This window comes from Alosa sapidissima, chromosome 18, assembly GCF_018492685.1.
Source record: "Alosa sapidissima isolate fAloSap1 chromosome 18, fAloSap1.pri, whole genome shotgun sequence".
NCBI lineage: Eukaryota > Metazoa > Chordata > Actinopteri > Clupeiformes > Clupeidae > Alosa > Alosa sapidissima.
In genome coordinates, this window is record NC_055974.1 from 26,753,499 (window position 1) to 26,774,099 (window position 20,601).

General features: G+C 44.7%; 1 protein-coding gene across 5 annotated transcripts in view; it reads left to right on the forward strand.

Annotated features, from left to right (window-relative positions):
* The first annotated feature begins 4,769 nt into the window (after positions 1–4,769).
* Positions 4,770–20,601, forward strand: part of LOC121690250 (sodium/potassium/calcium exchanger 2-like) — a 76,882-nt gene continuing 61,050 nt past the window's right edge. For all 5 annotated transcript variants that reach the window (XM_042070710.1, XM_042070712.1, XM_042070713.1 and 2 more), the window contains exons 1-2: positions 4,770–5,185; positions 7,373–8,522. In XM_042070710.1, coding sequence (XP_041926644.1) covers positions 7,599–8,522 — 924 coding nt within the window. In that variant the 5' untranslated portion in view covers positions 4,770–5,185; positions 7,373–7,598. The remainder of the gene's footprint in view (positions 5,186–7,372; positions 8,523–20,601) is intronic.

A 20,601-nucleotide genomic window follows, 5' to 3' on the forward strand; every position in this document is an offset into this window, starting at 1 on the left:
ACTTTTATCCAAAGCCACTTAGGACAATCAAGGTACAATAAGATAGATAGATAGATAGATAGATAGATAGATAGATAGATACAGTAGATACTTTATTGATCCCCAAGGGGAAATTCAAAGTCTCAGTAGCATACAGACATCACAAGACAATAAAGCTACAATCAAGGTACACTGAGACTAGGATAATGTTAGTGCAACAATAAGTAGCACTCGCATAGAATAGAGTTCAAGTTCAAGTGAAGTCAGGGGAGAAGGGAACGAGGAGAGGGGTAGTCAGGATTTTTAGCGTGTGATGTCCGTCTGACTGACGATGCAGTTCAAACATGGAGTCCCGAAATGAAGAGACTGACTCATGGTGTCTCGTTAGCAGGGTCGGCCTCGTTAGCAGGGTCGGCAAATATAACTCACGGAGGGCCAGCTCACTCTGAGTCATTGTGAAGTGCTTGCACCTCTGTTGTTACTGTTGTGAGTGTTTCGCAGGTGTTTGTAAAAGAATTTATTAAAACGCTGTTAACTGTCCCCCTCTATGAAACAGCTTTCCTTTTTAATGCCGTGCGTCATGACATGACTTGGTATAGTAGGCTATGAATCAGCAATTACATTATCTCCTGTTGGCATGGTTACCGCCGTTAGGAGCATTGATGGAGAACTGTGGTTGAACTTTTGACTGGACCCCTCTGGATGGGGCCAGACATGTACCAAAAAAATCAGGACACCTGCTGGCCAATATGACACAAATAATTTCACTAATGTATTGTATTGTTAATTTCATCATCAACTGACTGTTTGACTGTAAAACAATCCCTGCCAAATAACCTTTTCATGGCTGTGTACATGTATTATATAAAATGTATCGTTATCCTGTCATATAAGCTTCATTGCGATGACTTTGGAAGAATGAGTTCTGGACCTTCTGAATGCATCATCTTCACTCTGAGAGGTTGATTAATATATTCCTGGCACTGACATGAGGCCTCTCTATAAGCGCTTTCAGACATACGTGTAAGACCGGAGGTTCTGTGGATGTTAAACGGTGGGGCCGTATATCTGAACGACATAACCGGTCATATGGAAGTCCGAATTTAGCCGGTTGTTCTACTACTCCCCCCCTAGTATTTCCTCCGGACATTATGTAAATGTGCTGTGTCTGAACGAAGGGTAGAACATGCGGTTAAAATTCACACCTAGTGAGAGGGCGTGTTGGTGACGTTTCTTTCGTGCGTCCATGTGGTTAGATCTGACTTAAATGCCAGTGTTATGATGGAGTGGCATAGTGCTGTCCAGAAAATCTCCGACCTGGAAAGATGCAGACATCACAAGCTACTGTCCATGAGGCCATGGCAAGGCCAAACTAATATATTATATATATATTATAATATATTCTGCATCATATCTCGCATCTTGTGAACTCTACAAGCCCCCACCCCTCACTCGACAACCACACGGAGATTCTGTAATATGCGTGTATGTCGTTCATAATATGCGTGTAGGTCTGTATAAGGTCAGTATAAGGTCCGCAGGTTAGCATCATCCGAAGGGTAGGACCTCCGTTTGACAAACCTCCGCATATACTCCGGAGGTTATATCTGAAAGCGCTTAATGTAAGAGCCTCTGGGATGATTGGCGTTTGCACCCCACAGGGTGCGGCAGCCAGTGAGTATGTGCAAAGTTCTCAATCACTTCAGCTCTTCAGTCTGCTTCAGTTCACCCCAGTGTGCACTGGCAAACAACCCTTCCAGTGGTACCAAACACACACACACACACACACACACACACACACACACACACCCTCACACACACACCCTCACCAGACCACATGCGATTCATAACGGAACCGTCGGCATGGAGAAATTGCCTAAACGAAGATGACTTCACAAACCTGACAAGTGCACCCCCCCCCCCCCCCCCCACACACACACACACACACACACTCACTGCCTAGAATGCCCACGGGGGGCAGAAGGGGTTGGCTGGGAGTCTGAGAGAACTAATTAGGCGGTGAGACGTGAGAAGCCTGTAGCTGACAGAAACAGAGTCGGCCCGGACCGAGCCGTAGAAATGCTTTTAGGAGCGAGAGTACATCTGCAGCTATTGCCCTGAGTCAGAGCAATTCTTATCCAGTCATCATTCTGAGGCGCCTGTTAATTAACTTGTCCATCGCAGAGAGAGAGAGAGATAGAGATAGAGATAGAGAGGAGATTGAGACGTGTCGCAAGATATGAGAAAAACTGCCCAAGAGCTGAACTGAAGGGGAGAAAGAGAGGGGAAGAGATGGAGATTAGTGAGTAAAAAGAAGCAAAGAAGAGAGGGAGAGAGAAGCATCATAAACGAGAGAAGATGCAGGAGAGGGGAGAAAGAGAGCGAAGGAGACAGAGGGTGATACAGTGACACAGAAGACGAGGATGAGTAGAATCGGGGCTTGAAGGATGGATAAAGAAAAAGAGAATGACATGTAGGAAGAAGAGAGTGAGTGCAAATAATCAACCTGGAGACGTTTTAAAGACGTTGCACTAACAGACGATGTCTTCCACATTAGGCAAGCCAATTAGAGATCCCAAATCACTGTCCAGTAAACGTCCAATAAATGTGTTCTCTATCTCACTCGGGGTTCGGGCTTCCGTTTGTGTGATGGATGGTCTCCCACTAGCGTTGGTCCGCTCTGCTCTTAGAGTGAGGCATTTCCGTCTCCGAAGCACTGGCATAGTGTAGCCCCCCCCCCAAGAGTATTAAGGAGCTTGGTGTGGTGCCATCAAACTGAATTATGGCGCAATGCACAGGATACAGCAAGGTCAAACACACGATGAATGCACCAACAACTGAATAAGTCTACAGACTGCAGTACATACATGGCGCCAGCCACCCACCACCGCCAGTATGCATGTAGCCTAGAGACCATTTAATCAAGTTTCCTCTCAGTTCCCATTTGGACTGCAGTGAAGAGGAGGATGATTGGGACAGAAATGACAGGTGATGTATATGTATACATCCAATGGGTCATCCAGTTGGTGGGTGGCTATATCACAATAAACAAGGGGCATGAAAGAGGTTTGTGAAGTTCTTTGTTACAAAAAAATGAACCACCCAGATAGCAAGATCAGAATAGCAGGTTCTGGTTCATTGCGGACCACTATAACTTTTCATTTAACTTGTTGTGAATATTCAGAAGGCATGAAATGTATGTAAAACTAAAGTAGTAGTAGGCTGAAGTATAACCGAATAAATAATAACAAGCAGGACCACAAGTGGCATAATGGTGGGGAGTTTGGTGGCAACTCGCCAGCGGACCGCAGGAAAACCGATGAGCAAAGCGCCAGTGGGCTGCCAGATCTGCCCCTAGTGGACCAACTAGTGGTCCACCACCCTCTTGCTCTCTGGGCTGAAACTGTTGATGTTCTAATCTAAACAATCTTTAATGAGCATTTCAAACCAAAGATCTTAGAACGGAATCTTTATTTCAAACTGCACAAGAGCATTCTATAATTCCAAGAGAGACAGAGGCAGAAAAGCAGCAGGGTGACACAGGCCTGTTAAAAGCCAAAAGGATTCATGACAAAATACCTCTCTTCAATCACTAAACATTAGTGAGTATACAAACTATTTGAAAATAAGACTTTTTCAAAGTTTTTTGTGGACAAAGGAAAACTTGTTTTCAGTTGAAAACAGCTGCTATATATTTACAGTCTATGGTATAGACCCTTTCAAGAGAGTTCCATTATCAGCATCATAGTTGGCCCCACAAGGCTTCCGTTTTAACATTCCATATGTTATCTTAATGCAGAGAAAGTAGATTGGGAACCAAATGGAACATTCAAGCATTGTTTTTGTTTTTATTGTTGAAAGGGTCCATACAAACAAAAGTAGGCCTAGGCTAGGCCTACAGTTGCAAGGGTGCATGCATGGCAATGGCAGCCTTATTCCACTGGTCTCAAAACAGTGATGTGTATGTTTTCACTGAAACCCTTTTGTGAACAATGTCTGCAATGAAAACATTGACAGCTTTATTAATTGAATGTGCTCATGTGTACAAAAACACTAGCCTAATAATAGGCCCAATGATGATGGGTAGCCTATAGGCTAATTGTATACCTTCATAGATTGATTTCTGGGCCAGGCCTACTGGGACAGGGATGTATGGGTGGGCCCAAAATCTGACATGACCAGACCTCGGGTCAAAGAAGTTTGAGAAAGGTTGCATTATACCTTATATAATGCAACCTTTTTTACTAAACTGTCATTTTTGGGGGGATATTTGGGTGACTCTGGGTGACTTTCCAAATAGCCTATGGAAATAGGCCTACTGATGAAATGATTTGAAAACAACTGAAATCAACATTCTGGGCTATAGCATAGCCTATGTGAATCTGGTGTTCACAAATAACAAATAGGCTACAATCCACACTCCCACCAAATAGGCCTATCAATGTGAAAAGGTCTACTGAAAATGTAGGCTAGCCTTTACAATTCAACCTTGGTGTGAATGGACTTTTTCTAGAATATTCTGGAATCTCAGACAAATTCCTATCGAATTTCAAACAATATTTCCCCTATGGCAAAGTGAAATGAGCAGAAAACAACAGGGCTGATGTCATCAGTCATAAGATCTTACCAGTGTGCGAAATGGCAATGCCTAGACATTAATTAGGATGCTGAAAATAAAGTATCATCATGTATGACATTAGCTGGCGTCAATGCGGATGCTACCACCTTCCCTGCTGCTGCTACCTCAGCGGCGCATCCTCGCCACTCGGTTCCAACATCTTTTTCAACGAAGGATGCCACCGCCCGCCTCTGACTACTCAGGTTGGTGATATGACTCGCGATTGCCAGACCGCACCTATCTAAGTATCATTCTAAACACTCTCCGTTTCACGTGGTCGACCAAGCCCACCCGTGAGGGCAGCGGGAGGTGGGGGCGTGTTCTGGTGTCTTTGCTGTTAGATTAGCAGGATATTTCCGACGAGCAGAATTTGGAGCGGCGTGGGAAGGTAGTAGGATGAACGCGGGTTGGTGCGTTGTCGGGTTGGTAGTCAGTCTCTCACAGCCCCTCCTCTGTTGACGGTGAAGATAACAGACATCGCATTCGTTCACCGGGAGCAGGAGGGCAGGAGAGAGGATTGCACTCTCGCACCCAACCTGCTGCTGCTGCCGCCCTCAGCTGCGCGTATCTTTCCGCCTCTTCGAACAGGTAAGTTTTTTTTACATGCATTACCGAGCGAGGTGCATCATATTATGACAGTGACATCCTGCGCGTGTCTTCCTTCCGCGGGTACGCAGATTGAATTCACTGTGGCTGTTATGAAGATAGACGAACGGATCCGAACATTTAAAATAGCACAAGGAACATCGAAATGACAGTATAGTTTGTTTTCAGCGCGCTGTGCGAGTTCATCATGGAAACATGAAATGTAGGACGCGCAGGTTGCGCTGAACAGAGCCCCGTGACATTGCGTCCGATTCGTTAATGAGGTCCGTTTTAAATGTATTCATTCTGAATAACTTAATCTCACCCTAATATTCACATGTCTGAAATGAAATGTAGGCCTATGTTATTCGTATGACAACAACCCACAATAAAATGCGAAGGTGAGTTATTTTGATGGATTGCAAGAATGTTTGAAATTGCGAGTGGCTTGCGCGTTAGGTTACAATGGAGACACGGCGAGCTGGACATCAGGGGTATTTCTGTCAGGTTGTTTGAAAGGGAAAGTTGTGATTTCAGAAGCAGACTGGTTACACATGGCTTTAAATGGGGGTCCATGTGCGGCCAATGTAATGCCCCTGTTGTTCACCGCTGGGATTTCATTTTCATAAAATTTCAATTTCATTACAGGACTACGGGGAAGTTTACTGTAGCCTAGATCATGCAGACTGAGAAATAAGTCGTCGTTTTCGGAAACCCAGAGGTGTCATTGCGTATTGTGCTAACGCATGTGATTGTCGTGAAAACTACAGCCTATGACTGAAAATTCAGCGTCATTGGAGTGAAAGACCACAGTGGGTGTATGATGTGTGTTGAGGATCCGTAGGACAAGGACAAGACTCTTTTCCAAAATAATAATATTTGACGTCACTGCTGCGGTTACTTTAATGTTTATTATTTTGGAATAATTTCTCCTCGTATTAAGCTGTATGCTTATTAGGTATTTTGAAAAATAGCACTGCCTGCGCTACACAGGACGTTTTCTTTATATATTAGGTGCCTTTAAAATGCACACTGTTAAGGCTACAGTTTAAATTCAAAACACTAAATAAATTAGGTTACTTATGTTCCACTAGAAATTTGACATATTATTTCCTTCTCATTCATAATGTTTTTTCAAAAGTTACAACTGACAAGTAGCTTTTTTACACAACAAGGAAGGTAATGACTGCTAAAAATCCTTACCAGTTCTTCCCTGCATTGTTTTTTTGGCTCCTCGAAATAAGCCTTGAATAATCTAAATGTATAATTTAGCTTGACTGGTAGAACTAAACCTGTGTGTGTGTGTGTGTGTGTGTTTACGTGTGTGACTGCACCTTCGATTTACTGTGCCTCCCAGTCGGCCACTGCATAACACGGTGTCAGATCTGGGCCGGCAGTGAGCCAGAGACCGCTGATATCCATACCGCTAGTCCTTTAGACTCTCTCTTTGGCTAAGAGTGCAGTTGACCTTGAGTTCCCTCCCTGTGACCTTGACGGTCTGTGTTGTGGTTGCCACAGCTGCATTGCTCAGATGGTCGTTGGTGGTTGGTGGTCAGCGTTTGGAAAGAGTCTGCTCTCTCAGGCTCTCTGTGTTGAGTATGCTTGTTTGGGTTTTACATCGTTGCGTATGATATAACCAGCGCCATACCAGTGACAGTGACATGATTTGATTGGAGGATTCTTATATTTACATAATGGTGTACAGTTTGTGCTTGTTATATTGACCTTAGGATTGCAGTGCTTTATTAATCAAATCTGCTACAGATTATCAATAACTGAAGTTTGTGTCTGTGTTTATGTATGTGTGTGTGCATGTGTGTGTGTGCATGTATTTATATATGTGTGTATGTGTATGTGTGTTTATGTGTGTGTGTGTGTGTGTGTGTGTGTGTGTGTGTGTGTGTGTGTGTGTGTGTGTGTGTGTGTGTGAATGTCATGTTGCTCATTTGCATTATGTGTGGGCATATGTGTTCTGTTTTGTTCATGTGTATTATTTGACCACGTATGGATGTGTTTCCCATGTCTCTGGGTGTTGTCTCCTCCTGCACACACACCCTGTATGTGTTCTGTGTCTCGTGCCTACTGTATGTGGGTGTGTTTTACTGATATGAATATTTATGCCCTGTTTATTTACACTGTCTAATGTTAATGTGTGTGTGTGTGTGTGTGTGTGTTCTTTTCTCCACACAGGGGCTAATATGAGGAAGCCTGTTGGTGTGCCCGACCCAGGAAGGCATCAAGCTCCTGCTGACTCTCTCTAAATCCTCCAGCTGTCCTGTCATGCCTTGCTCCCCATAGACCCCCCGGCTCTCATAACCACACGCTACAACGCACACACACTCACTGAAGCCCCCCCACCCCCCCCCACCCCACGCAGCCCTCACAACACACACACACACACACACACACAGTAGCCATGGGTCTGGACACGGCATCACATGAACCCCTGCTGAGCGCAGGGTGCAAAAGGCAGCGGTACCTACACATGCGCAGGAAGTTGAGACCGCTGCGGATCGCCGGCTTCCTTCTGAGTCTGGCAGCAATAAGCACAGTCCCTTTCGCTCTGGGTGCCTTCCCGTCGGCCTTCGGCACGCACCCTTCGCTTGCCTCCTCTTCCTCCTCTCTGTTAGGCGGGGCGCAGGTCCTCCTTGTGGACTCGCCGCACAGGACTTTGCTGTCCACTGACCGCTGGCGCTCGGGCGACAACGCCTCGGCGGAGGACTCGCCGGTGGCCATGCGCTCGTCCGCGGCGGACGGCAACGAGTCGCAGGGCGAGTACCCGCAGGACCTGTTCACACTGGCGGAGCGGCGACAGGGCGCCGTCCTGCTCCACATGTTCGGCATGCTCTACATGTTCATCGCCCTGGCCATCGTCTGCGACGAGTTCTTCGTGCCGGCACTCACCGTCATCACCGAGAAGTTTGGCATCTCCGACGACGTGGCCGGCGCCACCTTCATGGCGGCGGGGGGCTCTGCCCCCGAGCTCTTCACCTCCGTCATCGGCGTGTTCATCTCCCACAGCAACGTGGGCATCGGCACCATCGTGGGATCGGCCGTCTTCAACATTCTCTTTGTCATCGGGATGTGCGCGCTCTTCTCCAGGGAGATCCTCAACCTCACCTGGTGGCCGCTCTTCCGCGACGTCTCCTTCTACATCTTGGACCTTATCATGCTCATCGTCTTCTTCCTGGATAACTACATCACCTACGCGGAGAGCCTCGGGCTGCTGTCGGCCTATGCTTCGTACGTGATCTTCATGAAGTTCAACTCCAACATGGAGTCGTTTGTCAAATCCTGCCTGAACCGGAATCAGGTTGTGGAAGTGGAGGCTCCACCAAAGGTCAGTCCTGCTTATGTCATTTTTGAAACTCCTTTTCTTCCCCTATGATTAATATCAGCTCTGCCCGGTCCCCAAGAGGGTCGTCCGTCCCGTCTGAGGAGGGTGCAGTTATTTGTGTCTCAGGAACACAGGCGTCTTGACGCTGAGTAGGCCTGGGAATGTTGCCAGGCAACAGGTAGACATTTTCTCTCCTGCGATAGTAGCCCTTTTCCTCAACATCGTAACTCTCTCTCTTTTTATCTCCACTCTTGGTCTTTTTCTTGTTTCTCTCTTGTCTATGTATCACTCTCTCTCTCTAGCTATTTCTCTTTCTCTCTCGCATCTTTCCCTTCTCTCTCTCTCTCTGTCTCTCTTCCCTGCTTCTCTGTTGGTCTCACTTCTGTGGTTATTGATTTGAAGAGGCCGTTTGGTGGGAAGGTGGGCTGAAGGTGGGCTGTTTTTCCTTCTCCCAAAATGAATTCTGTCATCTCTTCTCCTGTCACACAATTTTTTTCTACCAAAGTAGAAATAGTCATTCACTTGCAGTAAATGTTGCGTAATTGACTTGTCACTGACTTTCAGTGTTGTATAAAGTACTAGAAAGCAATACTTGAGTAAAAGTACAAGTATCGTACTAGAAAAAGACTTTGGTAGAAGTGAAAGTTGCCTTTTAGAATATTACTTAAGTAAAAGTCTTAAAGTATCTGATATATACTGTACTTAAGTATCAAAAGTAATTTTCTGATATTTAATGCACTTAAGTATTTGAAGTAAAAGTAAAAACTTTTGAACTTTTATTGTAAACTTTATTTTGGCTTTCTTATAGTACAGCATAAAGCATATTCAGGGTTCCCATATCTTCTTAATCTCACTCATCAAATCAAATCACATTCTTTTCTAGGACTTTTTAGGCACAATTCTCTGAAATGAAAAATAAATAACTTATTTCTTTCACAAAAAGCTTACTCCCCAGGTCACCATCACTCACACACACACACAGACAACCTATGTCCAGCAGCTGAAACTGAAAAGGTGTCTGTTCATCTTCAAAAGAAGCTGGTTTTCAAAGTTGCCAGAATTCAGTGCCTGGGAGTTTCAGGCCCAAGACCGACCATGTGGTGGGAAATTGGATAAATTTAGCAACATTTCAGCTCTTACTATCCTGTAGTTTTTATTAGTACCATGGTTCAACAAATGTGTAAAGGTTATATAATAATTCACTTTAACTGAGAAGTTAACAAAAAATATTCCACTATTCCACAAGTTACCAAAACAGAAAGAAAAAAAGCCTTTGAAATGTAGCCTATCCCATGCTTCCACAAAGAGGCATATTGAACTAATGTTTAGGCTACATGTTTTTTGCATGGGTAGGCTATATTGTTGTTTGGTGATTTAGCCTACTCCTTTACTACACCCTCTTCTGAGCAAACAAGGCATATAGGTTTATCATTAGTCATGGCCTCCTCATCACTAATTTCGGGCTCATCATTTTCAGTGGTCGACTGGTTGATCTGCTGCTCGGTCTCTCCTGGCCTCTTTCTACCCTCCATCCTTCCTGACGCTTGTGTCTACTGTAGGGCCGGCTTGGCTATCCGTATCTGAGAAAACTGTTTGGAAAAGACGGGCTATATGGACCCAACCAACTCTTTTTGGGAGGGGAGAACTCCCTCACGTAGGCTACAACCCATGCAGAGGCATTGCATTGGTGTCATGCACAGAATGCGGAACGTGTCCTACTTTAAGAAAAGATAGACTAACGTGACAAATGTCAATATTTGTTTCCTCGACCGGGCCAATAGTGAAGCGGCCACCGGGAATTCTCCCAATTACCCACCCCGGGCCTGATTCAGTCTTACTCTTCTTGGACTGAAGACAACTCCTGCGATGCTATAGATAAATAGCCTTTCACAGGCCGCTAGGGCAGGTAGCCGTTGTACAGAAACATTTCTTGCAAATACGGCCACGGGTGTATTTTTTTTTTTTTTTTTTTTTTTGTGCTTATATAGCGCCAAAACATTACACATGTATCATATGTGTATGACGTTATATTCACCACTACCCTGTTCACCGAGTTCACCACTATCGTTGGGGTGGTCGTCTATGATAATGGGAGGTCCTCCAGTAGGTGCTCGTGCTTCCATGGCGGTTTCAGTTGTGCGTCCTCCTCCTTTAGCAACAAACAAGCGCTGAAATAGAGCGTGCAGCGTGCGGAGCGTGCGTAATGCAATCTAGGAGCAGTGATTCGCCAAACCTCCCTTATTGCAGTCGCACACATTTCTTCTAATTTTATGTTTTAGTAACGAGTAACGAAGATGCTTAGTGGAAATATAACGGAGTAAAAGTATACATTTTATCTAGGAAATGTAGTGGAGTAAAAGTGGAAGTTGGCATAAATTTAAATAGCGAAGTAAAGTACAGATACGTGAAATTTCTACTGAAGTACAGTAACGAAGTATTTATTTACATTACATTACAACACTGCTGACTTTTCACTTATAGAATCGCTTATTTTAAAGTAATTCAAATATTTATTATCATATATGTTGTTGGCTACAGCAGAGGTTGTCGAATCAGATAGCAAGCACACATTGGCCCAATGTTAGTATTGATTGTCAGTGTCGGTGGTGGAATTTCAACGGCGAAACAATGTCACACCAACGTTAGCCCCTCAAGCAATTGTATATCGAATGTTGGTTTATAGTCATGTTCGGCGACAAAGCCAACGTGTCACTTAAAGAAAAAAAAAAATACAATTATTACACAAGGTTTATGCAACAGTGTTTCAAAAAACATTAAAGCAATGTCTGAATGAATAGTTGGTAAAAGTGGTATACTTTGTATTGCCTCTTATAACAAGAGGATTAACAACGTCGAAACACTGTCACGCCAATGGCAGTCCACCACCAACTGGCTGTTTGCACCTGCAGTGATTGTCAATAACACAACTTTTATTAAGTGATACCTTACACCTGCATTTGTTTGTAAGACTAGGATAGGCTACTTTTTTATTTTGACTGTTTCCCCTTATAATTGTATTCTTAGAGGATTTAAAATGTTGAAACACTGTCACGCCAACGTCAGTCCACCGACTGGGTTTTTTTTCCAGCTTATTATTACTTCTGACCAACATTTCATTTTGGAACATCTAACAAGAATGAAAGCACACTACAAAAATATGAACTATAGGGTCACCATGACCGTTATGTGCGCGGAACAAAGGGCTATAAATAGCAGTCATTCAACCTTAGTTGTGTGAGGTAGGTGTTCCTCCCAGCGAGAATGGATATTGATGCTCATCGTGATTCAGCTCGCATCATCATGTTACAATGGACTTTGCATTCCAAAATGTATAAAACAATGTCGATATGCGTCGTTGGTTTGATGTAGATCTAAGCTATACAGTAGGTTGTAACATTGCCATGTTTCAATGATAAGGATAATCTGCAAGTGGTAACAGTCCGCCATGCGTCCGATATGTAGGCTGATGTTTTGGGGATTGTTAAATGATTTTCTATTGAAATGTCAACGTCGCAACAACGTTACCCCACCAGCTAAAATGACGTTGGTCCAACGTCAGTAAACAACATCATGTTGTTGGCCCAACGCGTGCTTGCTATCTGGGGAGTGCCAAATTGAGGTGTGCCGTGAGATTTTGAGGAACCCAGTGTGCTTTTACAGTATACAGGTTCAAATAATAGGCTAGAGGGTATTTTTTAAATGCATCAATGACAACCTCAGAATCAATAGTGTTAGGTAATCATAACATGTCCGTTATAAAGTAGCCAGTAGCGGCTCTGTCAACATCATGTGAGCATATACAGTATGCCGATTGCTGTGGTCTCAGCACATGAACGCTCTGTATAGAAAAATATGGCCATAAGAATGGACAGACACCCCTGCTATAGCCTATAATAATGTGTGTGATACTTCATAATCAGTGACAGTCGGTGTGCCTTGGCATTTTGGTATGACCTTTGGTGTGCCTTAGCCCCTAAAAGGTGAAGAACCTCTGGACTACAGTATGACACTGATACAATCAGTAGGATAATATTTCAGCAATATTTCCTTCAAAATCCATACCACCTTGTGTGAAGCATGGTGTGCTTCAAAAAGCAGATATTGAGTAAGTTGGTGGCATAACAAAAAAAAAGATTAAAACAGAAGCAGAAAAAAATCCAACTTCTTGTTCAGCCTCCCATCCCAGGTGTTTCGGAGGCGTTGTTAGGTGAATTGGGGATTGCGGGTACTTCTAAATTGAGGCCGTGTCTCTGCACCTTCGGAAATGCAGAAGAAGTTAATTGGATTATGAATTAAGCGTAGGCTATCATTTGGTAGCTTAAGTGGAATCGAGACGGGGAGACCTGCTAAGCCGGGGTAGAATTCATTTGGATTTAGTCACCACCAACGCCTCATTGTATCCATCCGCGTATGCTTTTAACTTGACGGCTTACAGTACAGGCTTCCATTCAGCTGGATAGAGCACAAGAGCGTGGGTTATCATTGGCTCATTTGTACAGTTTGGAGGGTTATCATTGGCTCATTTGTACAGTTTGGAGGGTTATCATTGGCTCATTTGTACAGTTTGGAGGGTTATCATTGGCTCATTTGCACAGTTTGGAGTTTGGAGCAGCATTGCTAGGCTAGCATGAGCCAAAGGTGGTGACTGATGGTTGTTACGTACTGTATTTCCCTTCCTCCAATAGGGAGAAAGAACACACTGGACCTTTTATCTGCATACGAGTAAACCAAAAACAAACCAGCTAAGAGATAGGTACTGCACAGAAATGCCTAAGCCAAAACAGCTTTCAAATGCCGGGTGAAAATCTGCATCGATCGTAATGATTTCAGCAGTCTGTGTTGCCAGTATGGGTGGGATTGGCTCTGTATTGTTGTGTCACGCAAGCCTATGTAGCCTTTACAGGGATTTAATAGAATTGAACATCCAATGGCAGTGTCACTCTAGGTTAAGCTGAACAAACTGTGGCCTACTTTTACTTACAAAATCCCTGGAAATATAGGCATTCCACACTCCCGCAATAATCACAGCACACATTTAGAAATATTGAAAGAATCCATGATTATTATGTGTTGTGTCATTATTGTTTTCAGACTTCAAAGTTATCAAAGCTGTTATTAAAATAATGCAGAGCAAGTAAATTAAGATTCATTTAGCGCCTTTGGATGTTCATATTCTTTGTTAAAGTAGCTGTCTGTCACACTGGGGGAAAGACTATGTCAAGTCTGCAGGTATTGTCATTTGTCATTAGGGTTCTCTGAATTTGTATCGCCATTCCTGGGATGATCAACCCCTTTGGAACTGTTGCCATTCATGATATCTTTCCAGGGATAGTGTCCAGTCGCCGGATTATCCGGACAGATTTAGGTTACTTTGCAACATGACCTGCAAATGAGTTTGAGAGATATGATCTTCTGAAAAGCCACACTGTAAAGCTTTGACCAAATCAGGATTTAGTCAAATTACATAAAGAAAATTTAATTGAAAGGCAGATACAACCACACTCTCACTATCTGTGAGGAGTCTTAAGTGAAACACAAATGAAAGAGAGAGAGAGAGAGAAAAATAGAAAGAGAGAAAGAGATGTTTTTTTTGTTGTGCCTGACCTTGAGCTGAAATGCACTCTGCATCTATAGAGTCGTGGGGGAGATGGGGGGGGGGGCTCAGAGAGAGGAGAGAGAAAGAGAGAGAAGAGATACAAAAAGAGCAAGAGGTCTGGTGAGCTCACACCTTGCTTTCTATGACTTTTCCTCAAGCGAACACTAACTCACTTCTCTTGTTTTTGCTCTCTCTCTCTCTCCCTCCACCCCCCCCCCCCTAGTGACTAATTCCCTTCCGTTCCTGATATGTTTAGAATGTATTTCTGTTTGCCAGTGTGGCATTTGGATTTTGATCACAATAGCGCAGGATTTGATGTCTTGCTCAAACGCCTCGGCATTGAGTCTTCAGGCTACACTCTGGGCCACATGCCGGCAATCACAAAGAAACGTCACAGCCATAAGCAGCCCTCACTTCAGTACTTATGAATAATACAGGCCTAAGATGGAGGAAGATGTTGCTGTTAGTTATATGAATATGGACACTGTGGAATTGTAGTGTGTGGAGAAAAGAAATGTTTTAGTGAAGGTATTGGTCATGAGGGTTTCAAGGTCTTATTAGGTCTTGCAGTGAAAGGAAGGGATCATTGGATCATACAGATGTTGAAGTTGCGTATTTTTATTTCATGTTTTATTAGGACTTATTAGGTAGCCTATTCTCAAAAGGAGCACCATTTGTATCCTGTGCATATTCTTTTCAACTTCAAGGTCATAAGGATTATGCTGAAAAGATCACTCACAGTTGCGGGCAACTTTGTTTGACTTCAAGTAATAAAGTAGTAATTTTACTGGCTGTAAGAGATATCTTTCATTTAACACCCTTTTGTGCTATATTATAAATCCAGGAAGTCCAGTGTCCTTAGAACTGTAACTAGATGCGGCAGTAATTCTTATTCCAACGTTCTTTAAATAACTGCATGCTGAAATCATCATCGACATTTCTTCCTACCTACCTCCAACCTTGGTCCTCACTCCTCCTCGTTGCCTGCCTGTCTCTCCCGCGATGAAGTCTGATGCACCTGACCTCGAGTAACCTCTGTCTAGGGCGCGTGGAGTAAGAGGCAAGCAGTGGGCGGCTGTCCGGGCACATGTGTCATGTAGGAGGCTGGCAGGCGGACAGCTGAGCTGACGGCCTCCGCTGCTGTCACTGCTCCATAACAGCAGGCGAAGGAGGTGACCAAGGTGGTTGAGACGTGGTGGTTGTGACACAAGAGAGAGAGAGAGAGAGGGAGAGAGAGAGAGGGAGGGAGAGAGAGAGAGAGAGAGGCAAGAGTGGGCAAGAGGGGTGTTGGAGGGCATTGTGATTAGTGCAACACTGATGAGGACCTTGCACTGAAGGAAGATAATTGAGAATAGGTAGTCGAGCCTGATGCGTCATGCTTCAATACTTGTACAGTGTTGATCTTTGATCTGCTAAAGAAACCCCTCATTGGATCTATCCCTTCAACTAGTGGCTTTTGAATAGTCCAGTAAAAGAATGTGTTCCTTAGTACAATGTAAGATTCTAAAATTCCACATTACTTTTGATGGACCCAGATACTCTTTAGAACGGTAATTCGGAAAACACACCAGAGTGACCATACTGCTGCTGAAGGTTCTGGAATGAGGAGTTGAGTTTTCAGTCGGTATGAAGCTAGAGGGATAGGGCTAGAATGGAGACTCAGCTGCCTCATGCCTCAATATTATCTATCGACTGTGGTTCAGATGTGGCCCAGGTCTGGCCTGGTTCTGCTGTAGAGCCGCTGATGAGGGATGAGAGCGGTCAGGGGCGGTCAGTGGTGCTGAGGGAGGATAAATGATGATGGGAGATCGGACGGAGACAGTCGGACGACGGAGCGGGACGCAGGACCTGCTTCAGCGGCTCCGTGCCCAGACGCGACGGGACAGGACGCGGGCGGCCGGGTGTGGCACGGAGCTGGAGTCCGGCCGGCTGCTGGCTCAGATCTGGCCTGGATCCGGCTGAGTTGGCGCTACAGAGATGCGGAGGGGAAATGAGGCGTCTCAGTGCTCCTGCAGGAGGATGGATGAGGGGAGGTGGGAGACTCAGCTGTTTCATGTCTCCCTGCTAGCAGAGTGCAGAGTGGGGTGTGGCCTATGCCTGGGCCTCACCTGGCTTGAATCCGGCCTGGGTCTGCTTCAGAATCGCAGATGAGGGGATGAGGAGTGTCCGAGAGATGAGGGAGACGGACAAGTGAGGAGAGATGGCCGACTCGGACATCTCTGCCATCTTCTGCCGTTGTGCCCTTGAGCAGGGCAATTAACCCCGAGTTGCCCTGGGGTTGGAATGGCCCTTGTACTTGACATATGTGACTTGCTTTGGATAAACGCGTCTGCTAAATGAATGAATGCAAATGTACTGCGCTTACTCCGACTCCTCCCTGCTGCCATGTGGTAGCAGCAGGGTGTGTCTGCCGCCTAGCCCTTGGGTTCAGTGTGCCTGTATTTAAATTGAGCAAAGTAGTTTAATAGTACTTTTTTGCTTGAGCGTCTGAGCTAATGTGCAAATTTGTGAGTTTGCTTTTCGCCTCAAGCTACAAGTGAGGCTATGTGGATAGTTGATTTATGTATTGATATATCGTTTTGTGTTAAATAAGACTGCATTGATGGCGTGGATGTACTGGCATTGTGATGTGTGTATTGGATGAACTGTAAGTCAGGCAATATTTCCAATCAATCGGTTGCCTACACATGCAAATCAATACCATCCCAGACATGCGCTGTTCCGTCAATATAAACTCAGGCCACGGAAGCTGCCGGTAACTCTCTGGTTGGGTTGGTAAGGTTAGCCAAGATTAGCCCTCCTCTGTTCTCCAGGCTATCCCCTCTCTCTCCTGCAGTGTGTGTGTGTGTGTGTGTGTGTGTGTCAGTGTTGCAGTGTGGGCAGCAGCCCTCTGCCGTAGCAAACCCTGCCCAGTCAGAGGCAACCCTGTGAAAGCCTTGAAATCCAATTAGCTGGACTATACATTGACATGGCTTTTTACTGCGGGAAGGAGACAAGAAACCCACCAAAGTCACCTGAACAGCAGCTCTAGTAGCTAAAGCAGCAGCCACTTCAACATTCAATTCAGTCCAGGGACACACAATGGAGAGAGTTTTTTACTCCACACATTTCACCCACAACGAGAGAGTTGTGCATTGGGCTGAATGCGCGTCTCTCACTCTATGTGTGTGTGATATGCGTGTGTGTGTGTGTGTGTGTGTGTGTGTGTGTGTGTGTGTGTGTGTGTGTGTGTGTGTGTGTGTGTGTGTGAGTGCATCTATGTGTGTGTGTGTGTGTGTTTCGTTCACGATGTAGCATCGCTGACGGGTGATGACTCAGAAGGTGGGAAGCCCTCCACTCTTGGCTCCGCATCAGCAAGGTAACACCGGTGCAGCAAATCCCCCCGAAATCCCCACACCGCCTGCCTGTGGTGCTGCTGCTGGAGGCTAACCTCACCCTGGTGCTGAGCAAGCGTGTGTGGTGTGGTGTGTCCAGACTGTCTCGTGTAACCTTTACCAACGGCAGATGACTCACCGGACAAGCTGGGGATATGGCAGACTATAGGTCTGGTCCATGAAGCCGATGTTGTTGATTGAGCAGGGACATAGCAGTCTGATTGATTTTTTTAGATGAGGAAACATGTGCCAAGGACATCAATGGCATGGTTGAAATAGCACTGTTTTTGTTTGGGAGAAGTCAAAATAGCCCTGGTCGTTTAAATAGGGAGATTTGTTGGAGCAAAGTATTTTATCTGATACATTATTTCAGCGCTCCAACTGCAAAAAGAGCCTCAAGGTTGGACTATGAACCGATGAGAAGCATCTCATGTAGTGGTCATGGCATCTTATCTCTTCTGTGTTTAACACACACACACACACACTCACACACACACACACACACACACACACACACACACACACACACACACACACACACACACACAGGGTGAGCTAAAAAGTGATTCATTAGAAGCCCTGTACACCACCGGAGCAGGCCCTGGTAGTTTCCACATGTGCCACAGTGTGTGTGTGTGTGTGTGGTGTGTGTGTGAGTGTGTGTGTGTGTGTGCCCCCAGAGTGTAGCGCTGTAACTGCCTCATGAACATGCCCCCAGAGTGTAGCACTGTAGCTTCCCCATGAACATGCCCCCGGAGTATAGCACTGTAGCTGCCTCATGAACATGCCCTCAAAGTGTAGCACTGTAGCTGCCAGGCAGGTAGCCGTTGGCCGCAGCAACCCGATTGTTGTTAGGTTTTCGTTTTTTTTTTTTTTTTTCCACAACGATAGTAGGCCTACTCGGTGACCTCGAGAAACAGAGATCCATGTGAAAAATCCAAAAATCCATTTTTTCCATTTATTTTAGTATGATGGTATGATATAAGTTATTTCAAATACAACCTGTTATGAACACCATAGCAGCCGTGTTGAGTGTTCGTTGGTTATCAAGTCAGTGGACTCTCAATAAAAGACAAGGCCTAAAATGTGTGAGGCTAGAAAATGTGTTTTTATTAAATATCAATAAAATCAAAGCTTAAAATGGACCCTCCCCCCCCCCCCAATCTTAAACCAATTACTTTGCCCCAAGCAGATCGCTAAAGCCTAACACTAGACCTACTGGCTAAGTTGACAGTTAATTGGCTTAGACTATAGGTTTAGACGTGTAAATAAATTAGGGATGGTTAACCAGATACATACTGTAAGCTAATTACAGTTAATTGTATTAACAACAGCAATCTAACTAGCCAAAGGTTTCACTGTAGTTTTGTAAGCATATTGACATAATTATCATGGAGTACAATCTCTTAGTGGGGGTTCAGATCACTCTTGTGAACACAACACTGGTTAGCGCTTCGGACTTGTAACCGGAGGGTTGCCGGTTGGAAACCCCGACCAGTAGGCACGGCTGAAGTGCCCTTGAGCAAGGCACCTAACCCCTCACTGCTCCCCGAGCGCCGCTGTTGTTGCAGGCAGCTCACTGCGCCGGGATTAGTGTGTGCTTCACTTCACTGTGTGTTTCACTAATTCACGGATTGGGATAAATGCAGAGACCAAATTTCCCTCACGGGATCAAAAAAGTATATATACATTGACATGACTTGAGCGTCAACTCCAGTCTCTCTCTGTCTCTCTCTTTTTGTGTGTGTGTGCAAGCCCATTATTGTACGCTGTTGATCTCTGAGCAGTGGTGGGTGTGATATTGAGTGGGACAGCAAGAAAGACAAAGTGTCAAAACAGCCGCTTGTTTAATGAAGGCTTTTGGGTATTGCTAATTGCTAAATGATTGGGACTGAAATAGTTGACCCCCGGTCTGGCTAATTCTCTTGTTTAGCCTTCTCATGTGCCATAGTCCTAAAGCAGACAGATAGAGAGCCAGCCACAACGAGAACACTCTCCCAATCATTTAAACCAACAAAAAACCACAACTTGTGCTATTAGAATGAATGAATAATTCAGGGCTCTCGTTGTAAGTTAAGACGCTTATATAGGCCTATATGTATTTGGGTCTGGTTTTATTAGCATTTCATTCATCTCTGAGCTTGGAACTTGTAGCGGTCGCGACACTAATTAAACCAACAGAGAACGGCCGAGTCACACCATGCAGTGTCCAAGCTCCAACAGGGACAGGCTCTTTGGTGTGTGTGTGTGTGTGTGTGTGTGTGTGTGTGTGTGTGTGATTTTATTTGAAGAAACATCTTTTCTCAGTTTCCTTAGAATACCATTTTGACTGAGGAATAAGCTCACTGAAGTATACTGTTAGTAGGTTACATGTAAAGTATGGAATTGTATTTTCGTTTGGTACATTTTATTAAAATAGTAATTAGATATAGAAATGTAGTAACATATAATTAGGAATATTTTACATAAACATTGCATGGACTCACTTAGACTCAAAGTTTGAATTGCAAATTGGACATGATGACCAAAATCCCATTTAGTTTTGTCTACTCAAAATGCATTACTACTACAGCCATTGTGCTTGAAAATACCTTTTTAAATTATATATAATACATTTTAAATAACTTGCCATACTTTTAACCCATTGACAAGGGAGAGATTTTTGCAAGTCACTCTAGAATCTAGAATCCCATACTTGTGATCATAGCCTAGCAACACAACAGCTCCATTAGTGGTTATAACTGTTCAGGTAATCAATGTAATGTTTGTAATGGATACAGTTTTCAATTAAATATTCCATACTAGACCACCACCATCCCTGTTGTCCTGGGGGACTGTTGACCAACCCATGACCAAGTCTGACCTCTCCTATGTAGAACTGCATAGAGGGCAGCGAGGGTCCGTCGGTCACCACAGCTCTAAAGGACGGCATGTTCCCATTGATCCTGGAGGAGGATTGCATTGATAAGCAGTATGCTCTCATCCCATGAGCCTCACTGCCCCGGTTTTAACCATATGTGTGACCTTCATGCGTGTGAGCCCACGTCCGGAGGGTCATTCCGGCTCTGTCTGTCTGCGGTCGGTCCGCACACGTGGTCTGACTGGCCGTAGA